The sequence below is a fragment of the Haemorhous mexicanus genome, chromosome 3 (assembly GCF_027477595.1).
Source record: "Haemorhous mexicanus isolate bHaeMex1 chromosome 3, bHaeMex1.pri, whole genome shotgun sequence".
NCBI classification, from domain to species: Eukaryota; Metazoa; Chordata; class Aves; order Passeriformes; family Fringillidae; genus Haemorhous; species Haemorhous mexicanus.
In genome coordinates, this window is record NC_082343.1 from 2,680,646 (window position 1) to 2,707,376 (window position 26,731).

Below are 26,731 nucleotides of genomic sequence, written 5' to 3' on the forward strand. Positions count from 1 at the left end.
TGTAATTCCAGCAGTCCCAGACTGCTGGACATCCCTCAGAACTGCACATGCTAAATCTGAGCTGCTGTCATGGCAGGGAAAAGCAAAGTGGACACAGTATTTTTTGCAGTAAATATACAGATGGTATTTTATCCTTTACTGGCTTTGTGAGAACTCTTTAGAATAATCTAAAATAGCTGAAGTCTCTCTTGGACTTTAGCCCTTCAGGTCTGCTCTTGCTGAGCTTGGGCAGTCCCATTTTTCCATCTCTAGAGTGTAGGGATGGAAGACAACACTGATTACTACCTTCTGATTACATCCTTAACCATTCCCATGTTTGACTGTTGTTTGGAAGTAAAAACCTGGATTATCTGGGAGAACAAGATCTAATTCTTCATTTCTGAGTGAGGTTCCCTTGCTGTCCCACTGACACACGGAGCTCTGCCCCAGAGATGTGGCTGCATTCATTTGTACTCTCCTGCAGCCTGTTGGAGCCTCTCCTCCTGCAGGCCTTGGGCCAATGATGGAGGGAGGCAGAGAATCCCAGAGCTACTCAGGTCGGGAGGGACCTCAGGGAGGCATCTGGTCCAACTCCCTTCTCAAGGAGGGTCATCCCAGAGCACGTGGCACAGGATTGTGTCCAGACAGTTGTGGAACATCTCCGGTGAGGGGGACTCCATGCCCTCCTTGGGAAATCTGTTCCTGGTCACCCACACAGTAAAGTTTTTCCTCATGTTTAGGAGAAACTCCTGGGCATCAATTTGTGGCTGTTGTTGCTTCTTGTTCTGTGTGTTGGCACCACCAAGAAGAGTCTGGCTCCATCTTCTCAGCACCCTCCTTTTAGATATTTATCCATATTGACAATGTCCCCTCAAATTGTCTCTTCTTGAGGCCAAACAGGCCCAACTCCACCAGCTTTTCCTTGTAAGAGAGATACTCCAGTCCTTTAATCATCTTCGTTGCCCTCCTCCAGACTTTCTCCGACAGCTCCGTGCCCACCTTAGCTCGGGCGGTTCTACCTTGGCGCACTTCTTCCCAGCGCCGCTGAGCTCGGAAACCACCGGCGGCATCCCCGGGCGAGAAAAGCCCAGCCGGACGCGCTGTTTTGGGCCGGGTTCTGCCGGCGCTCGGGGCCCGGCTCGGCTCGGCACGGCGGGAGCGGCGGGAGCGGGGCCGGCAGAGCCGCGCCGGGGCCGCACGGGGGCGCCGCCCGCCCGCGGACGCGGCCCTGGCGGCGGGACAAAGGCAGCGGCCAGCGCGGCCCCGCCCGGGCCGGCACCGGCACCGGCACACGGGGCACGGGCTGGGGCGTGGGACACGGGCAGGGACATGGGACACGGGCTGGGACCGGCACGGCCCGGGACATGGGAACCCGGACAGGGACACGGGCTGGCACCGGCACGGCCCGGGACACGGGCTGTGACACGGGCAGGGACATGGGAACCCTGGCTGGCACCCGGCTGGAGAGGGGCACACGGGACTCAGCCCGGGAAGGAGGCTGCCCGCTGATTCACGCCCGCAGTTTACATGATCGAACCTTCCCGCCGCAGGAAAGCCCCGGGAGGGAGTGAATTTATAGATGTTTTTTTTTCCCAAGAGCTAATGAACGCGATGCTTTTGGGCAGGATCCCATCAGTTGCTTTGCCCGGCCGGGGAGGGAAATCACTTGTGCTTTCGTTCCCCTCTTTGATCCCAGGCAGTATGTAAAAGAATTGCAATTACACTTAAGCAGCACCTTTTACCCCACAGCGTCCAAATTCAAATACAAACCTGAAGATCAGCTTCTGCCTTTTTCTTTTTTCTTCCTTTTTTTTTTTTTCTTTTCTTTTTTTCTTTTTTTTTTTTTTCCCTAAGGTCCCGGAGAAACTTCTCGGGTGGGCGCTCTGGGTTTTCCCTGATCTTCCCTCTGCGATCTCCCTTTTGTCGGTTGCACGGGCTGAAGTCCCCTGGGTGGCAGCCCGAGCTACTCATTCATCATCATAACAACCGTTTAGTGTAAAATTAACAACAACTTAACTACTACAGCAATAAACATGGTCCTGCATTACCACAGATTGATGAGGATTACTTAGTTACAATCAGCTGGGGCACAGACAGGAGAGGAGAAAGGCTGCCAGATCGATAGCTTTCCCAAAGTTTAAAACTTAATCTCCTCCCTTTAGTGTTGCTGATGCTCGGGGGCTTGTTTGTGACTGGGCTGGGAGGAGGAAAAGGGAAGGAGGGGAATTTCCTTCCCCCATCCCCCCGGAAAGTTGGCACTTAGTATTTGCTTTCTGGGAAGATGAGGACAAAGTCCTCTGCGTGCATCTGTTCATGCACCTGATCTCTTCAGCTTTTATCTTGAAAAGGGTCCGGTTGGTTGATTATCCAAATAAATTTTGCCTTTAATTCCTTCACTGTTTAAATTCGCAGCTTAACCTTCTAAAAGGCAGCGGCGGACCCCTAAACGAGGTGCCAATCGATCCCAAAATAACAATGCGTGAGAAAGAGGGAGCTCTCAAGCAAGTCGGTCCTCGCTCGCACCGACACAATGTGCTGGTTCTCTGGCTCTCGTTCCCCCTGTAAACTCGGAAGCCTTCATCGCAAGAAACAAAAGGACAAGGCGAAAAGAAGCTAAGTGCACCTAGAGCTGCATCCAAACAAAAGAAGAAAAAGCCTAAACAAACCCAAGGTTTTCTATTTCTTCCTGAGCCAAGTAATCCCTTTGATTACATTTAATACCTGCCAAAACCCAGATGGTATGCCCACCCATCGCACAGTGTGATAATGCCACATTGTGAAATCTACCCATTAATATTAATTGTCAGCTAGAGAATCTGTCTGAACTACTAAAGCTCGAGGTTGCCTTGAGAAAGCAGGGCATGATTTAGCAGGGATTTAAAGATAATTCTTATTCTTTCGTTCTCTATCTTGCATACATAGAATGTTAAACAACGGGCCTAGAATGCGATACCAATTTCTGCCTCTCACAAATCTGATCTTAAACCAGTGTGTGCCTGGGGTCTCCGCCTGGTGACCAAAATATTACCTTAAATTGCTGTGGGTGTGCAGGCTCCACACAGGTACACCCTGCTGCCCTGACTGAATCCCAACTCCTTGCTCAAGACAGAGCACATGTGACTTTTCTTCTTTCTTTCCATTGCTTCCCAAATACCCTCACCATAATGGACTCGGTACTCCTTGAGAATTACTAAATAAGTGTTTTGGAAACTTTATTTAAAAAAAAACCAAAAACTCCGTGGTTGAACGTGGTGGGGAAGAGAGAAAATGGATGTAGAAAGAAGGGATGGTGCTGCAGTGGAGCTGCCCTCCTCAAATTTTGGGGAACTACAGCAGGAGTTGGGACATAAAGATCCCTGAATCCTCTGAAAAGAGAGAAGTGTTGATGAATGTGTATGTTCCTCATCCTGTTAGCTCCTGCTCAAGCCCTGTTCTCAGAATAATAGTAATCATTACTTGTTACAATGCCTGGCTCTTGTCATTCATCTGCAGGTCCCAAAACCAGTTTTAAACTGATTGTGGCTCTGTTGACATGCAAAAAAGCCACCACGGGGTGCTGCTGTGCCCCACAGAGGCAGGTCCTGGCCTGGACAGCACCGAACTGCCTGGTAAGCAGCGATCAATTTTGTTGTTCTCAAAACGGCAGCAGCTCCTGGCCTGTCACTAGATAGGGCCAATTTTACATGGATGAGGGGCGAGCTCTAAATGCTGGGCCTGAAGACACAAACATTTGTGTTTTAATCCCTAGTCAAGCTGTTCTGCTACTAATCTCTACCATGGATGCTCTATGTATGAGTGGCTCAAAGTAAGCTGGCACTTCTGGAGCAGAGTGGAAAACCTATGCAAAGGAGACTGTGGCCAAGCTACCAAGGCCTGGAAATTCAGGTTCCAAGGTCTGCTATTCCATCCTGCCCTCATTCTTTTACATCTGGCTATTCTGCAGCAATTTAGGCAATAAGACTCTTTGAAATGGGAACAGTCAGGCATATAAATATATGAATATGTAAATCAGATTTGTATTATCAGAGGTTCATATCAGTACAGGCGTGCATGGAGATGTGCTGCTTTCTTTGTCCTTTTTCTTCCCACCAAAACCCTTTGTAGCTCCTTTGTCTCCTTGCAGTGGGACCTGGGTCTCTCAGGATTCCACCAGAAGAGATTTTTGGTACTTTTTTGACCTTGGGAAGGTACGAACTGCGTTTACCCAGAACCACCCTGAAAGCACCTTGGCCTGGGCTTTAGAGAATGCCTGAAAATCTGCATGGCTTTCCCAAGCAAGCAGCTGCCACCACCCCCTCCAGCAGCTCTTGTGTCACGGGCAGCCAGCCCGGGCCTGCTCTGGTTACTTTCGCATCCTCTCCCCGGGATCAGCTGAGCCACACCAGGAAGAGAGAGATGTGAAATAAAAAGTGGAACAAAGGACCCTTTTCCTGCCACTGCTGAAGCTGATGGCCGGTGTCCTGCTGAATTCAGCAACACCAGTGTTGATAAGAATAGGTCTGTTCTAAGCTCTTTGCAGCTTGCATGGACTTCTCTTGAGTTACAACGTGTGTGCACATGCACGGTGAGGGGAAATGTACAGTTTTTGGCAATTGGAAGTTTAATCAAAAGGCCACTTTTCCCATCTGTTATTTTTGGGCCCAGCCTCCCGAGGGTCAGCTTGATAACATTTCACGCTGCTTCTAATCAATTTTATACCAGGAAGCAGTGTGAGAGCTGACTACCCGAGAGCTGGAGTGGCACGGAGCTCAGCACTGGGAACATAGCTGGAAAAATATGTTGGGGATTTTGGGGCATAAACAAATGTTTCCTAATCTGGACTGCAACTCTGTCAGGCATGTACCGACAAGCAGATGTCGATTGGAGCTGAAAACCAGCAGGTTCTACTACAGTGTAACCTGTAAATCCACATCTTGACAGGCGTGTTGTGGTACGCTGAGCTGTAGTCCTGAGAAATAAGGTAACACAGGAATCAGATCATGGAATCAAATAGAGGGATTATCACTGCCTTTTTTGGCTTTGTGTAGACAAAGCGAGTAGGTAGTAGTTTGTACTCATTCTATTCTATATGACTGTTTAGATCACACTTGATATTTTGGAGTTTGCAGCCTCTTCCACGACTGGACGAACACAGATAGGCATGTATAACTCCTGGGGGCTCTGTTCCTTGCTCCACACACCTTGTAGGCAGCCACGAGGGAACCACACATAAGAGGAAGAAGAACTAAGAGCACCGGGGTCAGAGCTGGAGCAAGACTTCTCAGCAGGGCTGGCAAGACTGAATTTTGCTGCCTCAGCTGTGAGAGCTTGGGATCAGGCTGGGTGACCTTGGAACTGTCAGAGTTTAGAAGGTGGGGAGAGACTGCAGCTGACAGAAGGGAGCTCTTGGGCTGCAGCAGTGCCCCTGGTTTCCGGGGACTTGACAGACCCTGACTGGTTGTTGTTGTTGTAGTCAGCTGCTGCTCCTGTTCCTTGAAATACAGGAACCTTTATCTATCTGGAAGAGCCTCAAAATATCAGGCAGAGTCTGCAGCAGGACGATTGAGCCTGGTGCTCGTGCTCTGCCGTGTGCTTTTGGCAGTGCAAAACTTCCATTTTCAGCAGGGACTTCTAACAACAGGTTTCTGGGCAGAAAATGCCAACAGCCTAGCTCTGTGGGCTGCACTGACCTCTGCTTTTCCAGGAGATTATCCCTACGTGATTCTCAGGAGCACCTGAGACCTGTGAGCCAAAGAAACCCAATTAAAATAACACCACATCGTTTGCATTGCATGCAGCTGTAGCTCTTCCTGTGCCCAGGACTGGAGCTTCTGACCAACAGTTCTTACTCTCTGTGGACAGGTTTCACTCAGCACAGGCAGAGCACTCGGGGGTGGCTGCTGCCTGCATCGGCAGTGTGGGATCTGCAGGAATGCTGAGTGCCTGACTTGATCCCAAATCTCCTTTGGGATGAGGAATGAGCTTCTTGAGGAGGTAACAGTTGGCAGTTTGGGATGGAGTGTGCCCTGTTTTATCTATTTCGAAAATAAACAGTCTAATCTCATAGGGAATAGGTGAAATACTAATTTTTATTTCAGCATGCCAACACTGCTCACACCAGTGTATCTGAGCAGCGTTATCACCGTAGCCCACCCTGGAGGGCGGCTCCTTAGCGATGCAAATAGACTTCTGGTTTGGGCTTTTCTCAGTGTAAGGAATAAAGCTGGGAGCAGGCAGCATCTTCCAGCATTTCAGCTGCTTCGGTGCCAAGGATTAGACCAAACTTAACCTTCATCAGCAGTTTAATCTAATGGTGTGGTTGAGCAGCTGATTTAAATCAGGGCTGCACTGGTTGCTCTTCTCCACCCTGCAGCTGCGTGCTCTGTGCTGCTGCTGCTGCTGCTGCTGCTCTCCCCTGGCTCGTTCCTGCACTTTGCTAAACCAGCAAAAACCTTCTCGGCAGAAAGGAGCAAATATTTTTGTGTGTCCCGGAGAGCGGGATGGTGAGGTCAGCAAGGTGGCAGGGCCAGCCCTGCAGTGACTCTGAGAGTTGGGTGAGCCTCCCTGGCAGCTCGCTGCTGCTGCTGCTGAGCAGTGTTCCTGCACACAGGTGCTGCGGTGCCAGTCCTGTGCATGGGGCACCTCACGGAATCTCAGCTTTCCTGGGGAGATCCCCATAGGATTCCCTTCACAGGCCCCGGGGACTTGGCCAATTGCAAAGACAGCTGGTGGCAGACCCAAGATCCAAGGCTAACAGCAGAGGAACAAAACCTCGTTCCTTTTGCAGTTTAAATCAGAGATTTATTTTGATTAGTAGAAGCTGAAAGGGAACTCGATGCACTTTGGAATAACGGTACTTGGAAAACAACATCTTGGACTAAGATTTTCTTTTCGAAGCACCTTTTGTTCGGGGTAAGGTACAACAGAAAAGCACAAAACGGAGCCTTTTAGGCAGTGGGAAAGGATGCAATTCTCCTAAACTTCCACTGGGCTCCTCTGCTGTTACAGTCAACAGAAGCACCAATTAAACGCTTCCTGGTCTGAACCGAGCTGGTTTCCAGTCGAGATTCCAGCCTGTGGACTAGGTATTGTTTCTGTCCAGAGGTCTGTATTACCAAAACTGACAGGTGTCACAGGGGTTATTCTGTTCTTAGCACTATTTTGAATTTTAAAAAAAATCCTGAAATATTAAAAATATCTGAGAAGAAAAGGTGTTTGTAAGATACTGGAAATCCTATTACGTGGCACCGTTCTGTTTTCCAGGCTGTCCAGATGATAGGTTATGGATGATATTGAAGCTCAGAATCATACAATGACTATTGTGTTAGACTTATACAATGAATACAGAGCCCCCCAGTTGAACCAGGTTTCTTTTCCTGTTAATGTTTATTTTATGTCGCAGTGAAACGAGACCTCGGTTTTATATAATTCTCTCTATATAAATATTTCTCTACTTTTTCAAGTGCTCATGAAAAATGTGACAAGATGTCCACCGAGGTCACAAATGTAAGCATAAATAGCTGCAATTTAACATCAGTAGTTAGCAAACAAGATACCCTCGAGGTAAAGAGGCTGATAAAAAGAGGGCAGCGATGCATTAAAGATGCATTATTTGGGGGTCTATGGATATAATTTAGGCTTCACAACAAGGTCAGACTGATTTAATTCTCTCTGCAAAGGTCAGTCCAAGGCCTGGCTGTACTAACCCCTGTGCTCTCCATCTGTCTGCACTCCAAGCCAGACACTTTCAATAGGTGATTGTGTGCTCAGGACTGGATGAGAACACATTGAAATTACCTCCAGGTCCAGCCCTCCTCGGAGCCAGCGCTGACCCTGGAGGAGCTGGTACCTCTGGAACTTTGCACTCGGCTGCAGCTTTGAAGTGTGGAGGAGAACGTCTGATGTTGGTGTTTTCCTAATGTTGTAAGTGCCCACAAGTATTGGCTTTCATAAATGCCTTACTGCAGTGTCATAAATGCTTTATGCAGGTTTATTCTGTGACCCTTGAAACGTGAGTTCTCTTCAGCACTGGCAAAAGTGTAATAATACAAAGTGAAAAACCCCAAACCACTCCACTGCTCACTTTCTCCAAAATGAGGAAAAATGAAGAAACTGGTTTTTGTGGACATCTTTATTTAATAGTCCAGGTTTTTTTAAAAAAATCTTCCTCTATAAGCAAGGGATTCTTTAAAAATAATTGACAGGACAAAATAAATATGCCATGTCCTGGTATCTGTTAGTCATTTTCTTGCTGCTTTTTTCACTTGATGCTAAACGTTTCTGAATTCTCTTTTCATTTTAAGTAGGAAACAGGTTTATTAATCTGAATGCAGCAACTAGAAAAAATGAGGCCAGTGAATGATTGGAGTTTTCAATAGATATTTAGCTCACTGAAACAGTCACACACAGCAAACAGCACTTGCTTTCACAACAAAAAAAAAGAAGACATATAAGATTAGTGGAGGGTACACTTAATTTTTAAAAATGTAAGACATCTTATTTTTCTGTGTAGGGATATGAGGATATGAACAGATGCTGCTTTTATTGTATGCCAAAGCATAAAGGTAAAGTGATATAAAATAGCACAAAATAATTGATGTACTATGCTGACAACCAAACCAAACCAAAAAACCCTCCACACAGAGCTCTTTCTCAGGTACTGTAAGTATTCCTTGGGTACAATACTTATGTACATCTGGTTTCAGTGCTTATTTTACATTTGCTAAGTAGTCCATTTCAAAAGGGGAAAAAAATGGGTGAATCTGGTTGGGAACCAACAAAATTAAAATCAGGAATTCAGACCTTAGGATTCAACTCTCCACAAAGTAGCTCATCCTGTGTTGCTCAAGCCTGCCTGCTGTAAAGTCACCGAAAAAGAGAACTGCAAGAACAATAATACAGATCATAACAGAGTGAATTAAAGGCAGATTTTCAGATTTCTGCCTGTCTTCCTTAGGTTAAATAATGTCCCTGGTAAACAAATTCTGATCTTAAATGATAAAGACTTTTTGTTCCAGGTATCTTACGAAATCACCTCTTGCTCTTGTGCACGATGTGTGCTGATGAATCAGAGATAGTATTTGGCTCTTGAGGCTGTTCCAGTGGCCCTGCTTTTCTAAGTTTGAAGAAGGAAGAGAGAGAATCTGTGCAGAGATCACACAAACACACAAAACCAAACTAAAACAAAACTAACAGCAACGAAAAAGTGGTAAATTATAGAATCTTTTTGTTTTTTGTTTTTTCTTTTAGAACATGTGGTGCCTGACCCCATGCCCCCATGCACACACACCCATTTCTGGTGGCCAGCTCACCTTTTCATTAGGTCCAAGGGTTGCTGGAACACCTCTTCTGCTGGAAGGTGTGCAGGTGTGCTTGGATTAGCCACGGGGAGTGATTGGAGAGTGAGTGGCAGAGGAAGTCACCCCCCTGTGATATAAACTCACAGCCTCTGTGGGTCCTGTCTCCTGCTCTCTGAAGGAGCCTGGCTGTGAACCTGGGCTCTTTTCACTGAGTGGGTATTTTTATAGGAGCTGCTATTTGTGGTATTGTATTAGGAGTACTAAAGTATTCATTACAGCAAGTGTTTGCTCTAGAATACTTTGTGGGTGAGCTTTTATTGCTCAGGAATGGCGCCAGATGGACAGTCCTGAGGAGCAAAGTCCTCACGCTATCGGCAGATCATGGCACAAGCAGTGCCACACTCAGTCCTTCCTCTTCTGTCTTCCTCCACCACCAGCCTGACAATTCAGCAGGAAAAGGGCACTGCAGAGAAACCAACACCAGGGTTACCTGTTGAGGGGGCAGATTTGAGACACATTTGTTGTAACTCCATGGGGCCTTTCCCAGAGGGTGCCTGGGATTTGGCTGTTTAGAGCCTCTTAAAGCATTCTTCCTGGAGGCTGGGGCAATTTTTGAAGCAGCTGCTGTTTGTTGCATGAATCCACACTGAACAGGCTTTACAATATTTCTACCTCCAGCACCTAGAGCTGTGATTTACCTTTTTGAATTGGTTTTATCCCCTCAATCAGGGAAGGGACACAATTTCCAATAGGGATTGAACTGGTAATGTCCATCCTTGTGTCAATAATGGAAGCCATTCACACAGAACAAAATAACCTGTTGTGCCTGGAAGTCCCTGTCCTTTGTTTGCATCTCATTTGGAGCACTGCTTATCACTTTCCACCCTAAAATCTGTCTGGCTTCTTGCTTTCCTGAAAAACTGAGCCTGAGGTGGGCTGAAAAAGCTGCCAGCCAAGTCAGCTCTCTGGAGACATGTTCATCTACCTGGCTGACTGTTTTCCAAAACCCTTTACAGGATCTGGATCTTAGGCTAGGATGGCTTAGACTTACAGTGGAAACCCTGGCAAACCTGAAACATGACAGTATTGACAACTTCCACCCCAGGGTGGTGTTCTGCTGTGGCAGGGGAAGGAGCACTCAAAGTACAGCCCAGCTTCTCGTGCTTTGCTGATGTTCTGCACACTCAAAAAGGAAAGCAAAAAGTAAATCTGGATGTCTCATAAAAACATATGATCTTCTTCCTTGTAGCAGGGAGTGCCGATCTGACCTCACACTGCACTCTCAGGGGCTGCAGGGGTTTAAGGGTTCGGGCTCTCCTGGTCTCCAAGCACACATTTTGCTCTCTGAAACAGAAAGATCCTGTGCCACAAGAACAGGAGCTGCTTTTTGATTGTGCGCTCGTCGCGTTTTTTCACGTGTGAGACACGACATGCTCTGTCAAGCCACCGTATTCAAACTTCCCCTAATATATTTCATTTTTATTAGCGACAGAGGACAGGTGATCTGCATCCTAATCCTGGGGGGTGATGTGTGTGTGAGGTGTAGAACACCTAGGCGTGTGCTGTGGTGCAGCTATTGCAACCGGCTCACACGCTTTGCATTTCAATCTCGAGGCTTTTGCTGTGCCCAGCTCTTCTAGGGGCATTTGGTGGAAATTAAACTGTGAGGGGTGCAGGCCACTTTGCACCATTATATTTCCCTTTCCCATTGGTAAGTTTTTGATTCCTCTTTTCCCTTACTGCGTATTTATGCTCCTGCCATGTTCCAAGGGAGCAGAAAAGCTGCTCCTTGTATTATTATTAAGTGATGCTTTCGACAAGTCAGGCTTTCAGAGAGGAGAAAGCATCAGGCAGGCAGGTGAAGACAATTTCTGCATTGCAGAGTTACTGTCTTACATGTGCTCGTCCTTTGGGATGGAATTTAACAATTCACAGCTCTCTTGTCCTCGTGCTCCTTGGGAATCTCACTCCGAGCCAAGATCTTCCAGCCTGCCTCCCTTTGGCTGGAATGGCTCCCTGTCTCCAGGAACTCTCTCCCCTCCAAGCCACAGGTGGTAGGAGCAGCATTTGGGGCAGGACAACTGAGCTGATGTTAGGCAAGAAACGGGACAAACGGGTTAAAGAAAGTCCACGTTCCCAGGTGGATAAAGCTGAAGGAGAGCAAAGAAATCACCCTGGCTAAGCAGAAAACAAAAAGATGTTATTTTGTCCTTTCTGTTGGAGCGTTTGTGTGCAGCAGCAGCTGCCAGCAAGGATGGTTTCCCCAGGTGCTGGCAGGGAGTCCTGGGCAGGCAGTGCCCTGCTGAGGGCCGTTCTCCTGGGACAGGCAGAAGCCTCCTGTGCTCTGAGCCGAGTTCAGGGCCTTGCCCTGCTGCTCTGGGGAAGGTCACGCACTGGAGGAATGTGCTTGTGGTGCTGGCAAAGCTCAACACCAGGGGAAGCAGTCCCAAGTGCTTCCTCGGGTCTTCCCTGCAAAAAGGGGGCTGGGGGAGGAGAGAGGACAAGGACAAATTTCTCTTGTGATGGACACAAGTGATGCAAAGCTCTGCATGAAAGCTGGGTAACATAAACCCTTCCCTCTTCCCCTGTCACACAGGGAGCCAGAACAAGCTGTGTACGCCGCTTTACCTGTATTTTAAAGTCTCAAGGCACACACAGACCTCAGACTAGCCCTGTATCAGGGCAGAGGCATCAAACTTTTAATCCCTGAAATTAAAAAGGCCATCTGAACTAATAGGGGGAAAAAATACCTTGGGACATTGGCAGAGAGTGTAAAGAAACAGCGTGTAACAGTGTGGACAAAGTCCTGACCTGAAGCACAATGAACTGCACCAACGCCTTTGGTACAGCTACAAGTTTATAGTGTTCTGGAGTGTTGTTTATGTTACTATAAAAAAAGGTGAGAAAATATATTCAGTTACTTTCTGTTTCTCCCCATTGAGCAGATGGCAATTCATAGCTCAAACTGTTTTTTAAGCCATTTCACATTTTACTAATAAGTACAATATGCTTTTCAACAACAAGCCGTGCTCAGGCGCCTCTGCAGAGGTTATGTGATTGCTCAGGTAGCTCAGAAATCAGAGACTTTAGGAATCCTGTTGCATTGTAGTGGCAAAAATTTTCCAGTCACGTCTCACGTGGTGGAAAACACAAGCAGAAACCTTTCCTACTTCTTGTTTCAAATTATTTCTAATTTTGCGGGCCACAAATAATAATATTCGTGTGCTCACCTGAACTGCCTCGATCTGAGATTGTTTCTACCTACTATATTCTTGGTAGAAAAAACCCCATTTTTTAAGGAGCTGAATAGCCTTTGTATTTTAGATGTGTAATAATAGGTGGGGATGGCCATTGGGAAAAGGGAGAAAACATTGAGCAGTTCTGTTCCAGGAAGTTTTGGTGCTTTAGAATGAAAGCTGTTAATATTGCACACATTGGAAAATTCTCACCATTACATCCGTGGTTTTCTCAAAACCTGTTAAATTATATGCGTGCAGGAATAAGGAAGAGTGGGTTTTATTATTAATTGACACTCATTTTAAGCTGGCATGTGGTGGCAGGTCCTCCAAAGAAACCTGAGGCACAGATTAGAGCTGAAAGTTTTGGAAATGTTCTAAATCTTTGTAGTATTGCAGAGAGGAAGTGTAATATTAAACTGACAAATTGAATATATCTATTTTTTTTCAATGTAATTCACAGTTTCTTCCTATTATTTTTTACTACCCATGGAGATAAAGCAAAACAAATTCCTCAAAACAGAGAGGAATACATTTCCAGATACCTTTTCCTATTAAGTAATGTATCTCTCTCATACATATGTACTGTCAAATATCCATCCATTCCTTTTCCACACCGCGTCTCCAGCCAGAAGTGTTGGCTATGCAAATATTGCAGAACCGACTCTTAACATATGTGCTGTGTGCCTGGCTACAGCTACACGGGAAACTCTAGGTAATAATTAGAGTCTGCATATATTATCTTGCAATTATAATTTTACATAATCGGTTATGTAATCTCGAGGCTGGTATGCGGTGAGAAACTGAGGTTACGTCAGAATTCTTCGGAAGAAAAATAAAATTATTGATCGTAAGTGCACGTCCTAGCGAGGAAGGAGAGCAGAGAAGGAGGGATGGTGCAGCACGGAGCATCTCGGCGGTGAAAGCCACGCTGGCTCTCGCTGCGTGGGACTCGCTCGCCCCCCGGGAGCGAGCAGGGGCATCCCGGCGGCTCCGGGGGGGCACCGGGGGAAGGCGACAAGAAAACGGAGCAGAAGTGGGAAGGTGACAAAGTGGCGGGCGCTGATTTATTGCAGGAGCCTGTGCTCGTTCCCAGCTTCTGGAACGCTCCCGGGGAGGAGCGGGATGCGGAGCTGGGGCCGCGGGCTCGGGTCCGCTGCGAGCCGCGGATGGAGCCGAGCCCGTCCGCCCCTTGCCTCCCCTCGGGACATCCACTAGCCCCCGTCCGAGCGGCTGCCACCGCCCGAAAGGGCCGGGGGCGTGCGGGCGAAGCCCCCGGAAAGAAATAAAATAACCCAGGCACGCAGGGAAAACAACGGAGCGATAATAAATAAACCACAAAGTGAATCAGATGAAATTGCCAGGCGTTCGCTCCCGATAAACAGCAAGCTTTGTAATATCCAGGTGTTGGGGAAAGCTGTTGTCTTATAGTTTATAAATCCCTGCTGGTGGGAGGGAGGGTGAGAATCTTTGGAGGTGAATGAAATATCAAATCACGAGGCTGTATGTAGATTTATGATTGCATAAGAGGCTCGATCATTTCCATATATTGAAATGTGCTGTCCTTTCCACGACTGCCCAGCCCTTGGAGGGAGAGAGACGCTCGATTCCGCCTTGATCAATGCTGACTGTGAAGCAAGGAGGAGGAGAAGGGGGGGACCAGGCTGGCACCAGATGGAGCAGGGTCTAGGGAAAGGTCAAGGTTAGCTCAGGCTGCTATTGAATCGGTTGCAGCCTCACAGATAGATCTCTGCCTCCGAGGCACCCACTGGGGCTTCTCAGAATCAAATCTAATAGAAAAGGCAGTCACAGAATGAAATCGCTTCATCTGAATGCTAAAATTGTTATTAGGCTACATTAGAGAGATACCGGGCACATGATTACCAAAAAAGGAAGCATGCCTAGCAGTTTGCGACTGAAATAAAAGCTGTGAATATGTTGATACCATCGTGGATGTGCAAAGATAATAGATAACAGGAGAGCAGGGCAGGGAGAGACGCGTGTGTGTAACGAACAGATTAACATATTGATGCGGATGGATGTGTCCCTGTGAAATTACCGTGCGCGCCGCCGGGGCTGCGCCGGGCTGGGGCTGTCCGTGCGCGGGCAGGAACGCGCGCATTCCCGCCTGTCCTGTCCTGCCCTGGCCGTGCTCCTCGGCACTCCCAGGACGTTTGTTCATTGCTTCGGACCGCAGGTACGGGCCGAGAAGAGGGAGCCCACTCGGGGGAGCGGCAGCTCCTTGCAGGACCCACCTGCAGCCACCCTCAGCTCGTGCTGCGGCGCCTGCCGTCACTTTGATTTTTGGTTTCAAGTCCTCCTGGAGGCACAGGGCTCAGACATTGTTCGAGGCCGCTCGTTTTCTGGCTCATCTCAGGCGAAACTCCCAGGTAATGTCATTAGGTCCACACACATGTGCAGCCCGCCCCCCATCCCGGACACAGGAGCGCACACACACGTGTTTGGAGCAGCGGTGCTGGCAGCTGGCTTCCAGAGATCAAAGGGAGGCTGTTCCCAGTTACCAGCTCCACCACGTTACCAATTCCTTAACCTACAGCACAGCCATGTCTTAAAGAAGGATTTAGTCTTGTAAAATAAATGCTGGCTACACTAGATTAAACATGATGACTGCACTCTAAGGGTTAATAAATTTAGAATTAACAGATCATCCCAGCTTGATACAGCTACTATAGATGATTTAATATGCAGCCTAAGCAGGTTGACAGTCAGCTCACAGATGCAGATAAGATCAAACAGTCTCTTGATTCAATAGATTGAATGGTTGTACTGAGTGTCTGGAAGGTGAGTGACAGTACGTATATGGCAGGGGTTCTGGTAAAGAAGGGCTTCGATTCCCCACTGCTGTGCACTGCACTGGTTTTCCTTTTCTAGCAGTCAACCTTTTTCAGCAATCAAACCCGGAGTTAACATGAAAAAAAAAATGTCTCAAATATAGTTCAGGAGAGTTATTTGAAGTTTTCAGTAATGAAAAGCTCCACGCTTTAATGGTAATCACCATTGCTATCGCTAGTCTGCACTTCAGATTCCTTTTTCATGGACAAGGCCATCGCCACCCACTCCATCCCACGGGGAGTCTCAGCTGTCCACAGGCTCTGTCTGTCTGTCCACATCAGTCCCCTTCCCTGGCAGACCTGAATCCACAGGAAGGAGCTATTTTGGAGGCCAAACAAGGACACCTTGCCCCAGACAGCCGCTGGGACTTAGTGAGTGCAGCCTTATCCTAATGTGATTCGCTGTCCAGAGGCTGTGGCTGCAGGAAACCTCGGTGGATGCAGAGTGACAAAGACAATTCCCCCAGAACGGAGCTTCTTTCTCAGCTCTTTTGCTTTTCTGGCTTAAAAGTTAATGTCTGTAGTAAGTCTTCTGTGGTTTATGTTTTCCTTTTTTGCTCTCCTGTCCTATTTAAACGGGGATGTAAAACAGTCCTCACGGAGGCTGGTGAGCAATGGGATGACAGAGTGGTCTCTAACAATTTTATTATTTGATCAAGAGTAAAAGCTCCACCTGAACCATTAGATTTTACAATATGAATATGTTTCCAGGCAATTTTAAAAACGCGTATTATGCATTCAATAGACAGTCACAGGTCTGAATTGTGTCTTATTGTATTATATGGGGCCACCACCATACTGATAGGGATATTTGTGCTAGAGTTACTGCACATCTGAATGCTTATAAATTAGCTGTATGGTTTGCTTTGGTGGGGTTTTAAAAATACTCCCACGGTTTTGATGAATGTCCTGCAGAAGGCTGGTGTGATGAGCAGTGCTGCTCTGAATCTGCCAGCAGAGCAAACCCCGAACCCACCTGAGATCTGTTCCTTTGTGATTTTTAAAAATGGGCTCATGTACTTTTGCAAATGCTCACCTGTGAATTATAGTTTCATTTTAGTTTAGAAACCACTGGCTTGCTTCCCATCCCTCAAATGCTGCGTTAGGAAAGAGAGGGCCTGGATGTGTGCTTTGGATACAGATCCACATGGGAGCCTCCACAGATTTTCCTGAGCAGGTCTGCCATGCCACTCAGGGCTGAGCCAGTCCTTTTCCTACCCCATGCCTAGGAGCACCTCCCAGGCGATGCGATGGAGGCACGAAAATCTTCTTTTTCTAACTCGAGACAGGCGACATCGAACTGCCAGCACCTCTCAGGGCGGAGGAACAGCACTGACACCCCTTGCCGAAGAAATGCCCAAGCAGAAGAGCCCAGGGGCACCCTGAGGAAGCCGTGTGGGGCTGGCTGGGAGGGCTGGGGAAGCCGTGGGGCTCGGGGAGCGCTGTCCTTGCCCCGAGCGGGGCCCCGTGGGACGCGGAGCGGCCGCCGCGCCCCCCGGATGCCCCCGCGGCGGCGGAGCCGCTTCCCAAGGCGGAACCAGCGAAACCAGTTATCTGGCAGCAATTTGCATATTGATGGTGCCTCCTGCCGTTCTCCCTGATTGCTTTGCAGGAAGGAAAGGTAACAGGAAAATACCGAGCCCCCTCTCAAAAGTGGCGAAGAGGCTTCTACGTGCACGGGGGCTTTGATGGAAGAGTAAAGCCTGGTAAAGCCCATGGCGGGGGATTTGTTTGCCAAACTGATTTTTGTCTTAGGATTTGAAAGCAGTTGTGTGTTTCTTTTCTGTTTTTTTTTTTTTTTTTTTTTTTTTTAAAGTTCTGAGGCTGAAAATGTGAGGTCCGTGCTAGAGACGAGCACTGATCACTTCAGGGAAAAGTAATTAGCCTCGTCATATTCACTGAATGCGTAAGTCTAAGGAGGAGGCAATCCTGGGAGATTGGGAAAGGCATTGAACAGACACTTTAAAAGTGCAGTGCCACGGTACAGGTATTTTTTAGTCCCTCTCATAAGCAATGTACAGATGTGCAGTGTGGCATTGAATGTAAGAGCCAACAGAGAACAGTTTCACTTTTACTGGCCCTGCGTGCAGTGGCTGCCTAGCACACACCTCTTGTGAGGCACTTCTGGCCTTCCTCGTAGGAATGGCCTCGGCTGTGTCCTTGCATGTCCCTCAGTGTTCAGATCCCTTCATTTCTGGGCAGCACCAAGCAGGGTGCCAGGAGCCCGCTGCTCATCTCAGCCCCGGGCTGAGGGGCTGCTCAGTGCTGGTCAGCAGGAGATGGCAGTGGGTCCCATCTGCTCTGTCCCATTGCTCCAGCCACATCTAGAGCAAGCTTCTCCCCACAGACTGGTGCTCTCATGGCCTGGATTTACCCTGTGGATATCTCTGGCACCCAGGCGTCTGAGGGAGGTGTGTGTCGGCACAGACAGTGCATGGAGCTCTCTCTCCATGTGTTTACATCCACTTGTCTCTCTCTCTCTCTCCAGGCTCTCAGATGCTGTGAAACTAAATAGGATAGGGCAAATTACAGTCTAAATTGTGAATACGTTAATTTCAGTATGGTAATATCAAACATTGTACTTATTTCTGATTTCTGTATTTAATTTCCCCTGCTTTTTTAAATGCTGGGGAATAGTTGCTCAGTGAACAATAGCATTAGTACAATAACTCCCCCCAACCCCTGCATTCATACTTAATGCACATCAGCTTTCTATGTAATGCCATACAATATACTTGCACGTTATTTTAATTGAGTGAAATCTTATTCATACTGGTGGGAGAAGGCATTCTTTTCACTGCAGCCAGGATTCATACTGCACTGACAGAATTATGTGTGCTGACAATAACAAAGGGTGGCAAAACTATCCAAACTGCTCAAAGAAGTGGGCTCTTATCACAGGTTATTCACCAGCACTCCTGCTCCCCCTCAGTGCTGTGTCTTTCTGTGCAGCTTTGGGCTATAAAATAATTTCTTCTTCTGACTACAGAGAGCTGCATTAAAATATAATTGTAAGCATTTTAACAATTAAGCTGAAATTTTGTGTAGAATAAATATGGCAGAGGAGAAAACCCACAGTAAAGCTGTCCTTATTTTTAAGCACAGGGAAAGGACTCTGCTCTCTCAACTATTAATTATTTTTCATCTAGAAAAGATCCTCACACAAACTATGTCATGTTCTGCAAAGCAGGTGCATTTCTTCTTGGCTGGAGCTAAAAGCTAAACCTAAATGTCACCTGAAATAGTAATATAAAATGAACATAGAGAATGATGATTGTGTATGTTAAATTTCAGTTCAATGCATTCTACGTGACCAAAAGCTGAAGCTCTAAAAAGCAATGTGAGTTATTTACAGAAGATGTTAAGGCACCAATCTAACAGCATGCTTGAGTACATGCTTACCTTAAGCATGTAAGTACAGCTGATGTGCCCAAAGATAAATATGTGCTTAAGAATTTTGCAGTACTCAAGGCCAAATAGCTTCCTCTGGCAGGGGCTATATCAAGCAGAGTTAGAGGAGGAAAATCCTTTTTTATTGCACTGTCCTTTCTACTGTCCCTCACACCAAGTGTGCTAGGAAGGAGGGACTGTTCAGCAGCAGATAAGTAAACAACTAAATCTTTCTTCATCTTGTGTAGCAAAACTAATTTCTCAATACAAGTAATTTCTTTTCAATTGCTGATGTCGAGTTCCTCAGATTAGCGAGTTATTTTGGTTATTCTACTTTTTAAAATTGATTTGAGGCATAGCTGGATTTATTTTTCAAGGCAAAATGTTTGCTTTTCCCTGCTGCCACATGCGGAGTAGGGCTTTCCAGATTTCCTCATTGGGAGAGTTTGATCCCCTTGGATGTAATCTTGCACAGAAGTGCACTTACCAGCTCAAGTCAGAACAGGAATTTCAGAAGCTGTTTGTGTCAATGACCTGCCTTCCTACTGCTCATGGGCCTGGACACAGTGACCTTCTTGGGATCTCAGCAGTGTCTCCAAAGGACCAGCCTGTGCCATCAGGGGCTCCTGAGAGGCAAGACAGGTGGGGGGCTTTGGATGTGTGGGACATCTTGCCCAGGAGCACCTGGCTTCTCACAGAGCTCTGTTTTGGAAAGGCTCCCACAGGACACAGCCCTGCAGTGTGAGAGCCCCAAGCTGCAGCCAGGCTTGGTCAAAACTCTTCCTGACACAGATGGAGATGCTGCTCTTGAGTTCAGGTGTCCCTGCTCCTTAACTGTGTGGGGAAGGGGGCATGGAAACGCTGGGATCCAGCTCTGTGAGAGCAATCCACTCACAGCCCTGTGCCTCTTCTTTCTGGCCCTGGGCTGGGCTTTGTTTGCTGTAGGGTCAATGAAAATCTCCAGTCTGCATCTAAACTAAACATGCACTCTTTGTCTTAGTGTGATTTGAGGTGATAAAAACTGACTTTTGCAAGTTTAAAGCTAGGGAAAAGTAGGGAGCATTTATCAGCAAAATCCTCTGTAACACAAACCAATACTTAAACTCAGGCTCAATATTCAAAGCTGAGTGGCTCATCCCTTTCTAAGTGATGCCAGCACACAGGTAGGACTCATTTCCACACATTTCTGGGGGGAAGGTAAAGCCCAGGAAGATTAAAAGATTCCAAGAGACTGTTAGCAAAGATATTTATTTATGTTCTCTTTATCTTACACATTTAGCACCCTCTTTGGAGATAACTAAAGTGTCATTTCTTGTTCCTGGCCTCTTCTCAGTGTGTAGCAACAGGCAGGTGGGTCAGGGTGGCAGGTGTGCCCTGGGAAATCCTCAGGGTAGCTGTAGATTTACCTGGGGTATCCATACATATTCCATTGAGTAGGGAGCTTCAGAAGAGCTAGAAGTACCAAATTCATACCCTAGATGTCAGTAAAAGAAAAAAACATTAAAACCCATTAAAAATCATTTTATGAAAGTCTGTGAATCAAGCAATGGGTTAGCCAATTATTCATAAGATAATTCCCTATATGGACTGACAGTTGGAGTCCCAAGTTTCAGCTCAATCAAATTTACACAGCCCAAGTTATAACCTCTTCAAGATGGGGATTGTAACAGGAGCACTGACAGACCATAACTACTGTGCCTCTTCAGTCACAAAAGCTCAGCTACCTCACTCGTGCCGTGGCTGCTGGTGCTGCAATAATTAAGACTGTATGGATTTGCATTATAGGTCAGGTTCTGGGAGGTTTTAAATGCACATAGCTTAAATCACGTTGGCTTGAAATGCAGCATAGAAACGCTCAGGGGCAGGTCACGTGTTTACTTATAAAGACATATAAATATTAAACCTACAATATGACAACTAAGTAAGTAGTGCAAACTAAACCCAGTTTGGCTGAAATCAAACATTTGATTAAAAATGAGATTTTTAGTAATGCCTTCCTCTGCCTGCCCACACACGGGCAAAACTCTTTGTGTGCTTCCAGGGAGGGTTTTTGCCACTTCAAAGTCTGTTCCCTGAGCACTTTGTGCCATTTATTTCACAGTGATCCCCAGGAAGCGCAGTCAAGGTTCAGGGCTCCGTCGTGCTAGGTGCTGTGCAAGCAGGGGCAGGCTGAAATCCCAGGCCTCGCTGAACAACCCATGGAAAAAAAGTCTCCCCAAGTTGAGGGTTTTATTCCAGGTCCTGCCTAGGGCGAGCCGATAACGAAATCCTTCTGTCACCTGGCGCTCAGATGTCTGTGATCCTGCACGGACTCGCTGCTCCGTGTGCTGTGCCTGCTAGTAGGAGCTTGCAAAATCAGAGTTTATTTTGAGCCTTTATTAAAAAGTGGGGAAAAAAAAAAAAAAAAAAAAAAAAAGGAAGAAAAGGCAAAGCAGCGTGCCCAAGAAGTTTCTCCTGCGGGAATACCAATGCACGGACTATTTCTAGAACGTGCAAGCGCTCTGCTCATTCACGGGAGCCAGCCTGGTGTGATAAGAGTTCCACCCACGGTGCCTCCGCCCCACTGAGGCCATCGAGGCGCGGTGGGAAAGCGCCCCGCGCCATCCGCCCTTACATAACGCAGCCCGGCGCCCGGGAACTGGCAGAGCTCTGCAATTTGTGTTTGGTCCTCATGTTCTCTAGTGTTGGCAAGTGAGATTCCTGCTCTCAGTGAGTGAGTGAGTGAGTGACAGCTGGAGCTTCCAAGCAGGAACATTTGCCCACCAAAGTTGCTGAACTCACCCGCTGCCAAGTCTGTCACTGAAGCAGCAGATAGGCAGGGACAGCAGTATGACACGGGCATGAACTGTGCCACGCTCCTTTGCACCTTCAGGTCCCAGCCCTGGGTGCCTGCCTGTGAGATGGAGGGAGGCCACACTTCTCAGGTTGGTTTTATGTCCCTTCCTACAGCAACCTCTAAGAATCTCAGGTGCCTGAATGTAGGGAGGACCATGCTGTTTCTCAGGCAGAGGGCTGAGGTATGAGGAAAGGGGCGGATACATTTTGGCAGATTTAAACCTTAGACTGATTCTTACAGCATGAATATTCTCACCTGGGCAACTTGTCCTACTGCTGCAGGTTCCTGCCATTGCTGTGGGACAGGGATGGCTGCCCACCTCTGCTCTCAGCTGCTCCAGGACATGAGCTGGTGTCTCAGGGCTCTGTTCACGTGGGACAGCCTGAGGTTGGAGAGGCACTCAGATAATGAGACAGACCCTTCCCTGAGGTTAGCTTCCCCTTGGAGGCAGCCTGAAACCCACCATGGCTCTGATTTCAGCGTGTACCTCGGAATTTGCTGAGGTGTAGGGCCACATTTCCTCCAGCTGACTTTGCTCTGGGGCTAGGAGTCCGTAGCCAAGGAGCAGCTGATAACATGGCCAGGGTGACAGCAGCTCCCAACGCTGCAGCACGACGGCGAGGCATGCCCTGCAGCTTGGACAAAGGGCTGTGCAGGGGCAGGAGGGGACACAAGTTTGTGCCAGTGCACAGAACGTGATCACTGGGTCATCTGCTATGCTGGCCTGGGTTTGTTTTCACCTGCCCTTCCAACCTGCCAGGGTTTCTAGGTGTTAGCAGCCAGCACTTGGGCATTTCTCTCTGTGTTCACCTGCCACTTGCAGCGGGTTTGTTAGCACAACCCAGCCAGGGAAGAGTGTGCAGGAGGTGCAGACAGGGCTGGAGATGCTCGGCGTGTCCTGGAGGTGCTGGGAGGGTGGAAGCAGAGATGCAGGAGGTGCAGCCTGTGGGGTGCAGCGATGGGGTGCATCACCCTCGCTGCACAGCTCTCCCGAGGCGCTCCCAGCCCCAGCCGTGCCCTCTGGCCCTGTCTCTGCCGAGGCAGCTCAGCCCCTGCCCCCGGACGCCTGGGCTGACCCTGCTGCCATCACCAGGCTCTCCGGCAGCGCCGGGGCCATCCCACCCCCCTTTCCGCGGGGTGTCGGAGCCCAGGGCACTGGCGGGGACCCGGCGGGGGTGCCGTGTCTCGGGGGGCTCAGCCCGCATCCCTGCCCACAGCGCCCGGCGCTGGGCTGAGGCTGTAGCAAACTCCCTGGCAGGAGCTGTTTGTTGACCACATTCACGTTCAGAGCCCTGAAGCTAAAAGCACTTTACACCATAAAATAAAAGCACTGTCTTTTTTTCTAAAAGGTTACGTCTGGAGGCCACGCTGCTCATACTTCATACAGAAAACTACTGAAAGGGCTATGAAATCCTCTATGATTTACACTCCCTCTCAGTGCATTAGGATATAGATCTACTCGACTCTAAAAATACTGTGGAGTTTCTAACCGACGTGAATATATGTGCATTATTTCAGAAAGTCTGTTAGAAAACTTGTCAACACATTATAAAGCATAAACCAGGACTTGGCCATTAAATACAGAGATCAGAGACAAAATGTATACGGCAGGAAGTACCGAGAAAAGTCCCTCCATTCAAAAAAAAGTCTATTAGCTAGAAGTTTACACACAATCTACACCAAAAGGTTTAGAGCGAGACCGTGGACCGCAATTACAAGGCATAAATGGAATCAGTAGGGGCTTTACAGTCCCCAGCGCAGTTAACTGGGCTGCCAGAAAATAATTTTAATATTGTCATAATTTATTACCCACCGAAAGCCACATCAAGGATTGTAAATACAGTCACTTTGTGTCCACGACTGCTCGTTAAACAGCCTCGTTCCCTTCCCCTAAAAATACAATGAAATAAAAACCCACCTGCATTATTAATCTGCGGTCATGCCGTGTTAAAAATGTCTTCTCACTCCTTTTCTTTCTTGAGGTTTGTTATCTCCCTCCAATCACATGACAATGCGAAGCGCTGTGGGGTGGGGTGGGGGGGTACAGGAACGAGGGGGAGCCAGCACTTTTGCGATCAAATGCTAATATTAATAATTATCCAGCCAGGATGAAATATTATTTTTAAGGCAGCGAGTTTCCATTTAAATCGAGGCATTTTTACGGTGCTGGAATTAAGGGCATGCTGATGGTAAGAACATCCTCGCTGCCATTCATGAAAGCATCTGTAAAATTAGCTCCTGACTGTAGGTTTTGAGATGCGATCTGGGAAGTCACCTCTGGAATCTCAAACGCGGCACGATAATGAAACAGATTTAGTTGTCACCAAGTGCTTAATTTGCTATGATTTTTAGAAAAGAAAATCAATGAACGATGCCTGTGATTGGGAATAAGCACAGGTAGGTGTTCTGATGCAGGTTGGCTTTAGAGAGCGTAATGAATTGTAATTCAGAGGAGTGTTAACTGCGAACCGCAGAACCTTTCAGGGGTAATAAAGTCATTACTTTTTACATTGCAGCCACCTTCAAAAGCTTTATACGTGCCATTAGATATAAATCAAGCCCCATATATATATCTACATCTCCGGCTCAGACACACACGCCCGCGTTTCGCGCAGGGACATGTGCACGCCTGGCACAGCCAGCCCTGCGAGCGGCGTGAGCCCGGGAGCCGCCGCTGTTGTCACCTGCGGCTGGGTCGCTCCGCCACGTCCCGCAATCCGCTCCCGCAGCCTCCCCGGCAGCCGCGGGGCGCATCCCCGTGCCGACGGATAAAGGAAGGGAGCGGGGGCCGGGGGGGGCCGAGCGGCGGCGGGCGGAGCCGGGGGGCGGCTGGCGGGAAGCTGAAACCATCCCACGGCGGAGCGGCTCGGCCCCGGCCCCCGACAGCTCCGCCGGGGCGCGCTCGGGCCCGCCACGCCAACAGGTCCCCGCCGAGCCCCGGCCCCGCCGCCCCTCGCTGCCCCGGCTCTGCCCGGCCACGTCTCCCTTAGGGCGGCGGGCGGCTCCTCGTCCCCCGGCGCTCCGCTCCGGCTGTCCGCCGCCGTCCCGGGCACGGGTAGCCCCTCGCAATCCCTTCGCAGCCGCACTTTGCTCCGCACACCCGTTCGCCTCCAGAGCTTATTTCTACCGCAACCTGATCCCTCCCGGCGCCGGCAGCGTCCGCCTCGCTCCGGGTCCTTTCGGCGAAGTTGCAGCCGCTGCCGCCGCCGCATCCTCCCAACTCCAGCCACTTCTCGGTGCCTCCTGCCGCCTCGCCTTCCCCCCTCTCCCGCCCTCCCCCGTTGCCAGCCCGCTGCCCGCGCCTCCCCGCCGCCGGCTGCCCCGCGTTTCGCTTTCGTTCAGAGCCCGTGGCTGCGGGCAGGGCTCGGAGCGCCGCCGGGGGACGAAGGGGGGCTCCGGGGCTGGCGGGCGCGGGCAGCCCGCGGGAAAGCCGCGAGGTCCCGCCGCCCTCCGCTCCCCCCGCGCCCGGCTCCTGCGGCTTCTCCTCCCCTGCCTGCCGCTTCCTCGCCCGCCAAACTCCGCTCGCTGCTCCCCCGCCCGCCCCGGGGCAAGGGCCGCCGCTCGCCGCCGAAGTTTCCCGCGGCCCGGCCCGAGCCCCCGCCGTCCCCCGGCTCCCCGCAGGGCCGCCGCCGCCGCCGTCCCCCGGGGACGGGCCGCAGCTCCCGGGAGGAGGGGACTCGGCGGCTTCGAGGAGGATGGGGGGGGGGCGGCGAGCGGGGAAGCCGGGAGCCGGATGCCCCCCCCCCGCTTGCTTTTTGGGTGGTCTCCGGTCCTACCTGGCTTCCCCCAGCTCCCCCACCTCCTCGGCACAGCCCGCGGCCAGCCTGCCCCGCAGCCCTCTCTGCCCGGCTCTGGCTTCACCGATGTGTTTGCTTTTCCAGCGGGGGTGTGCGTGCGAGAGCTGCCGCTGCCTGCCTGCCTGCTCGCTTTCTCCCGCTCCTTTTCCTCCCTTCTCTCTCCCCGTGTGCGTGTTCAATTTCCCCCCCTCGCCCCTCTCCGGGGTCCCCTCTTGCACCCGCTCCTCGGCGGCCACTCGCGGCTCCGGCCGCCGCCCCCTCCGCCCCCGGCCCCTCGGCTCCATTCGGCAGCGTGCGCCGGGCGGCCGGTGCACCCCCCCCGCCGCGCCCCCTCCCCTCTCCCCCCTGCGATCACTGTCCATTGGCTTGTCCTGCTCTCTTTTTCATGTCCAGCCCCTGATGAGTGTCCATTGGTGTTGCCTTCGCCTTCCCTCCTCCCCTCTCCCCGGCTTGCCCTGCCCATGTTTTGTATGTCTCTGTCCATCCAGGCTCCTGACGTTCAAGTTCGCAGGGACGTCACGTCCGCACTTGAACTTGCAGCTCAGGGGGGCTTTTGCCATTTTTTTCATCTCTCTCTCTCCTTCTCTCTCTCCCTCTCTCTCTCTCCCTCTCCCTCTCTCTCTTTTTTTTCCTTGCACAAAAAAAAAAAAAAAAAAAAAAAAAAAAAAAAAGCCATGACTGCTATCCCACAATTCATCTTCCCTGCGCCATCTTTGTATTATTTCTAATTTATTTTGGATGTCAAAAGACATTGATGAAGATATTTTCTCTGGAGTCTCCTTCCTCTCTAACCCGTCTCTCCCGATGTGAACCGAGCGACTCACAAGCCACCGAAGCCACCAACCCACCATGTCGCGCCGCAAGCAAGGCAAACCCCAGCACTTAAGCAAACGGGAATTTTCACGTAAGTAACCCGGAGAGCAATTTATTTAATTTCCCCTTCACGGATTTAATTTTTAATTCGAGCGAGAGCAGGGAGGAAAAAAAAAAATTAAAAGTGAGAGGGAGTGAGCGAGTCGGGGAAAAAATGAACTCGGCGCCGGCTCGGGATTCTCGGCATTCCGGGTAATTTCTCCCTCTCTAATTTAATCACCTTGATGACTTTTCTTCTCTTTCTGCCCGTGCCCCTCGCCCTCCGGCGCGCACTCGGCTGCCCCGCTCCGCGCTCGCCTCTCGCCTCCCGCTCTCCGCGCTCTTTGGCGGCAAGAGCGGCAGCTCTCGCCCGGCACCGGGAGAGGCGCGGGCGAGGTGCAGGGCTGCCGGGGGCACAGCCGGCCGAAAGTGGGAAGAAATTCCTGCGGGAGCGGCGGGCTGGACGCCGGACACGGCGGTGGCCGGGCGGGCGGGATGTGCGGGCTAGCGG

At 49.5% G+C, this 26,731-nt stretch overlaps 1 protein-coding gene across 6 annotated transcripts in view; it reads left to right on the forward strand.

Moving 5' to 3' along the window:
- BCL11A (BCL11 transcription factor A) overlaps positions 1–26,731 on the forward strand; it is a 126,596-nt gene that overhangs the window by 26,002 nt on the left and 73,863 nt on the right. For 3 of the 6 annotated variants that reach the window (XM_059840525.1, XM_059840530.1, XM_059840523.1), the window contains exon 1: positions 25,688–26,272. The exons of 1 other annotated variant lie outside the window; for it this stretch is intronic. In XM_059840525.1, the coding sequence (XP_059696508.1) occupies positions 26,218–26,272 (55 nt within the window). In that variant the 5' untranslated portion in view covers positions 25,688–26,217. Of the gene's footprint in view, positions 1–25,686; positions 26,273–26,731 lie in introns of those variants that run through there. 2 more of the 6 variants (XM_059840531.1, XM_059840529.1) reach the window with 2 other exon arrangements.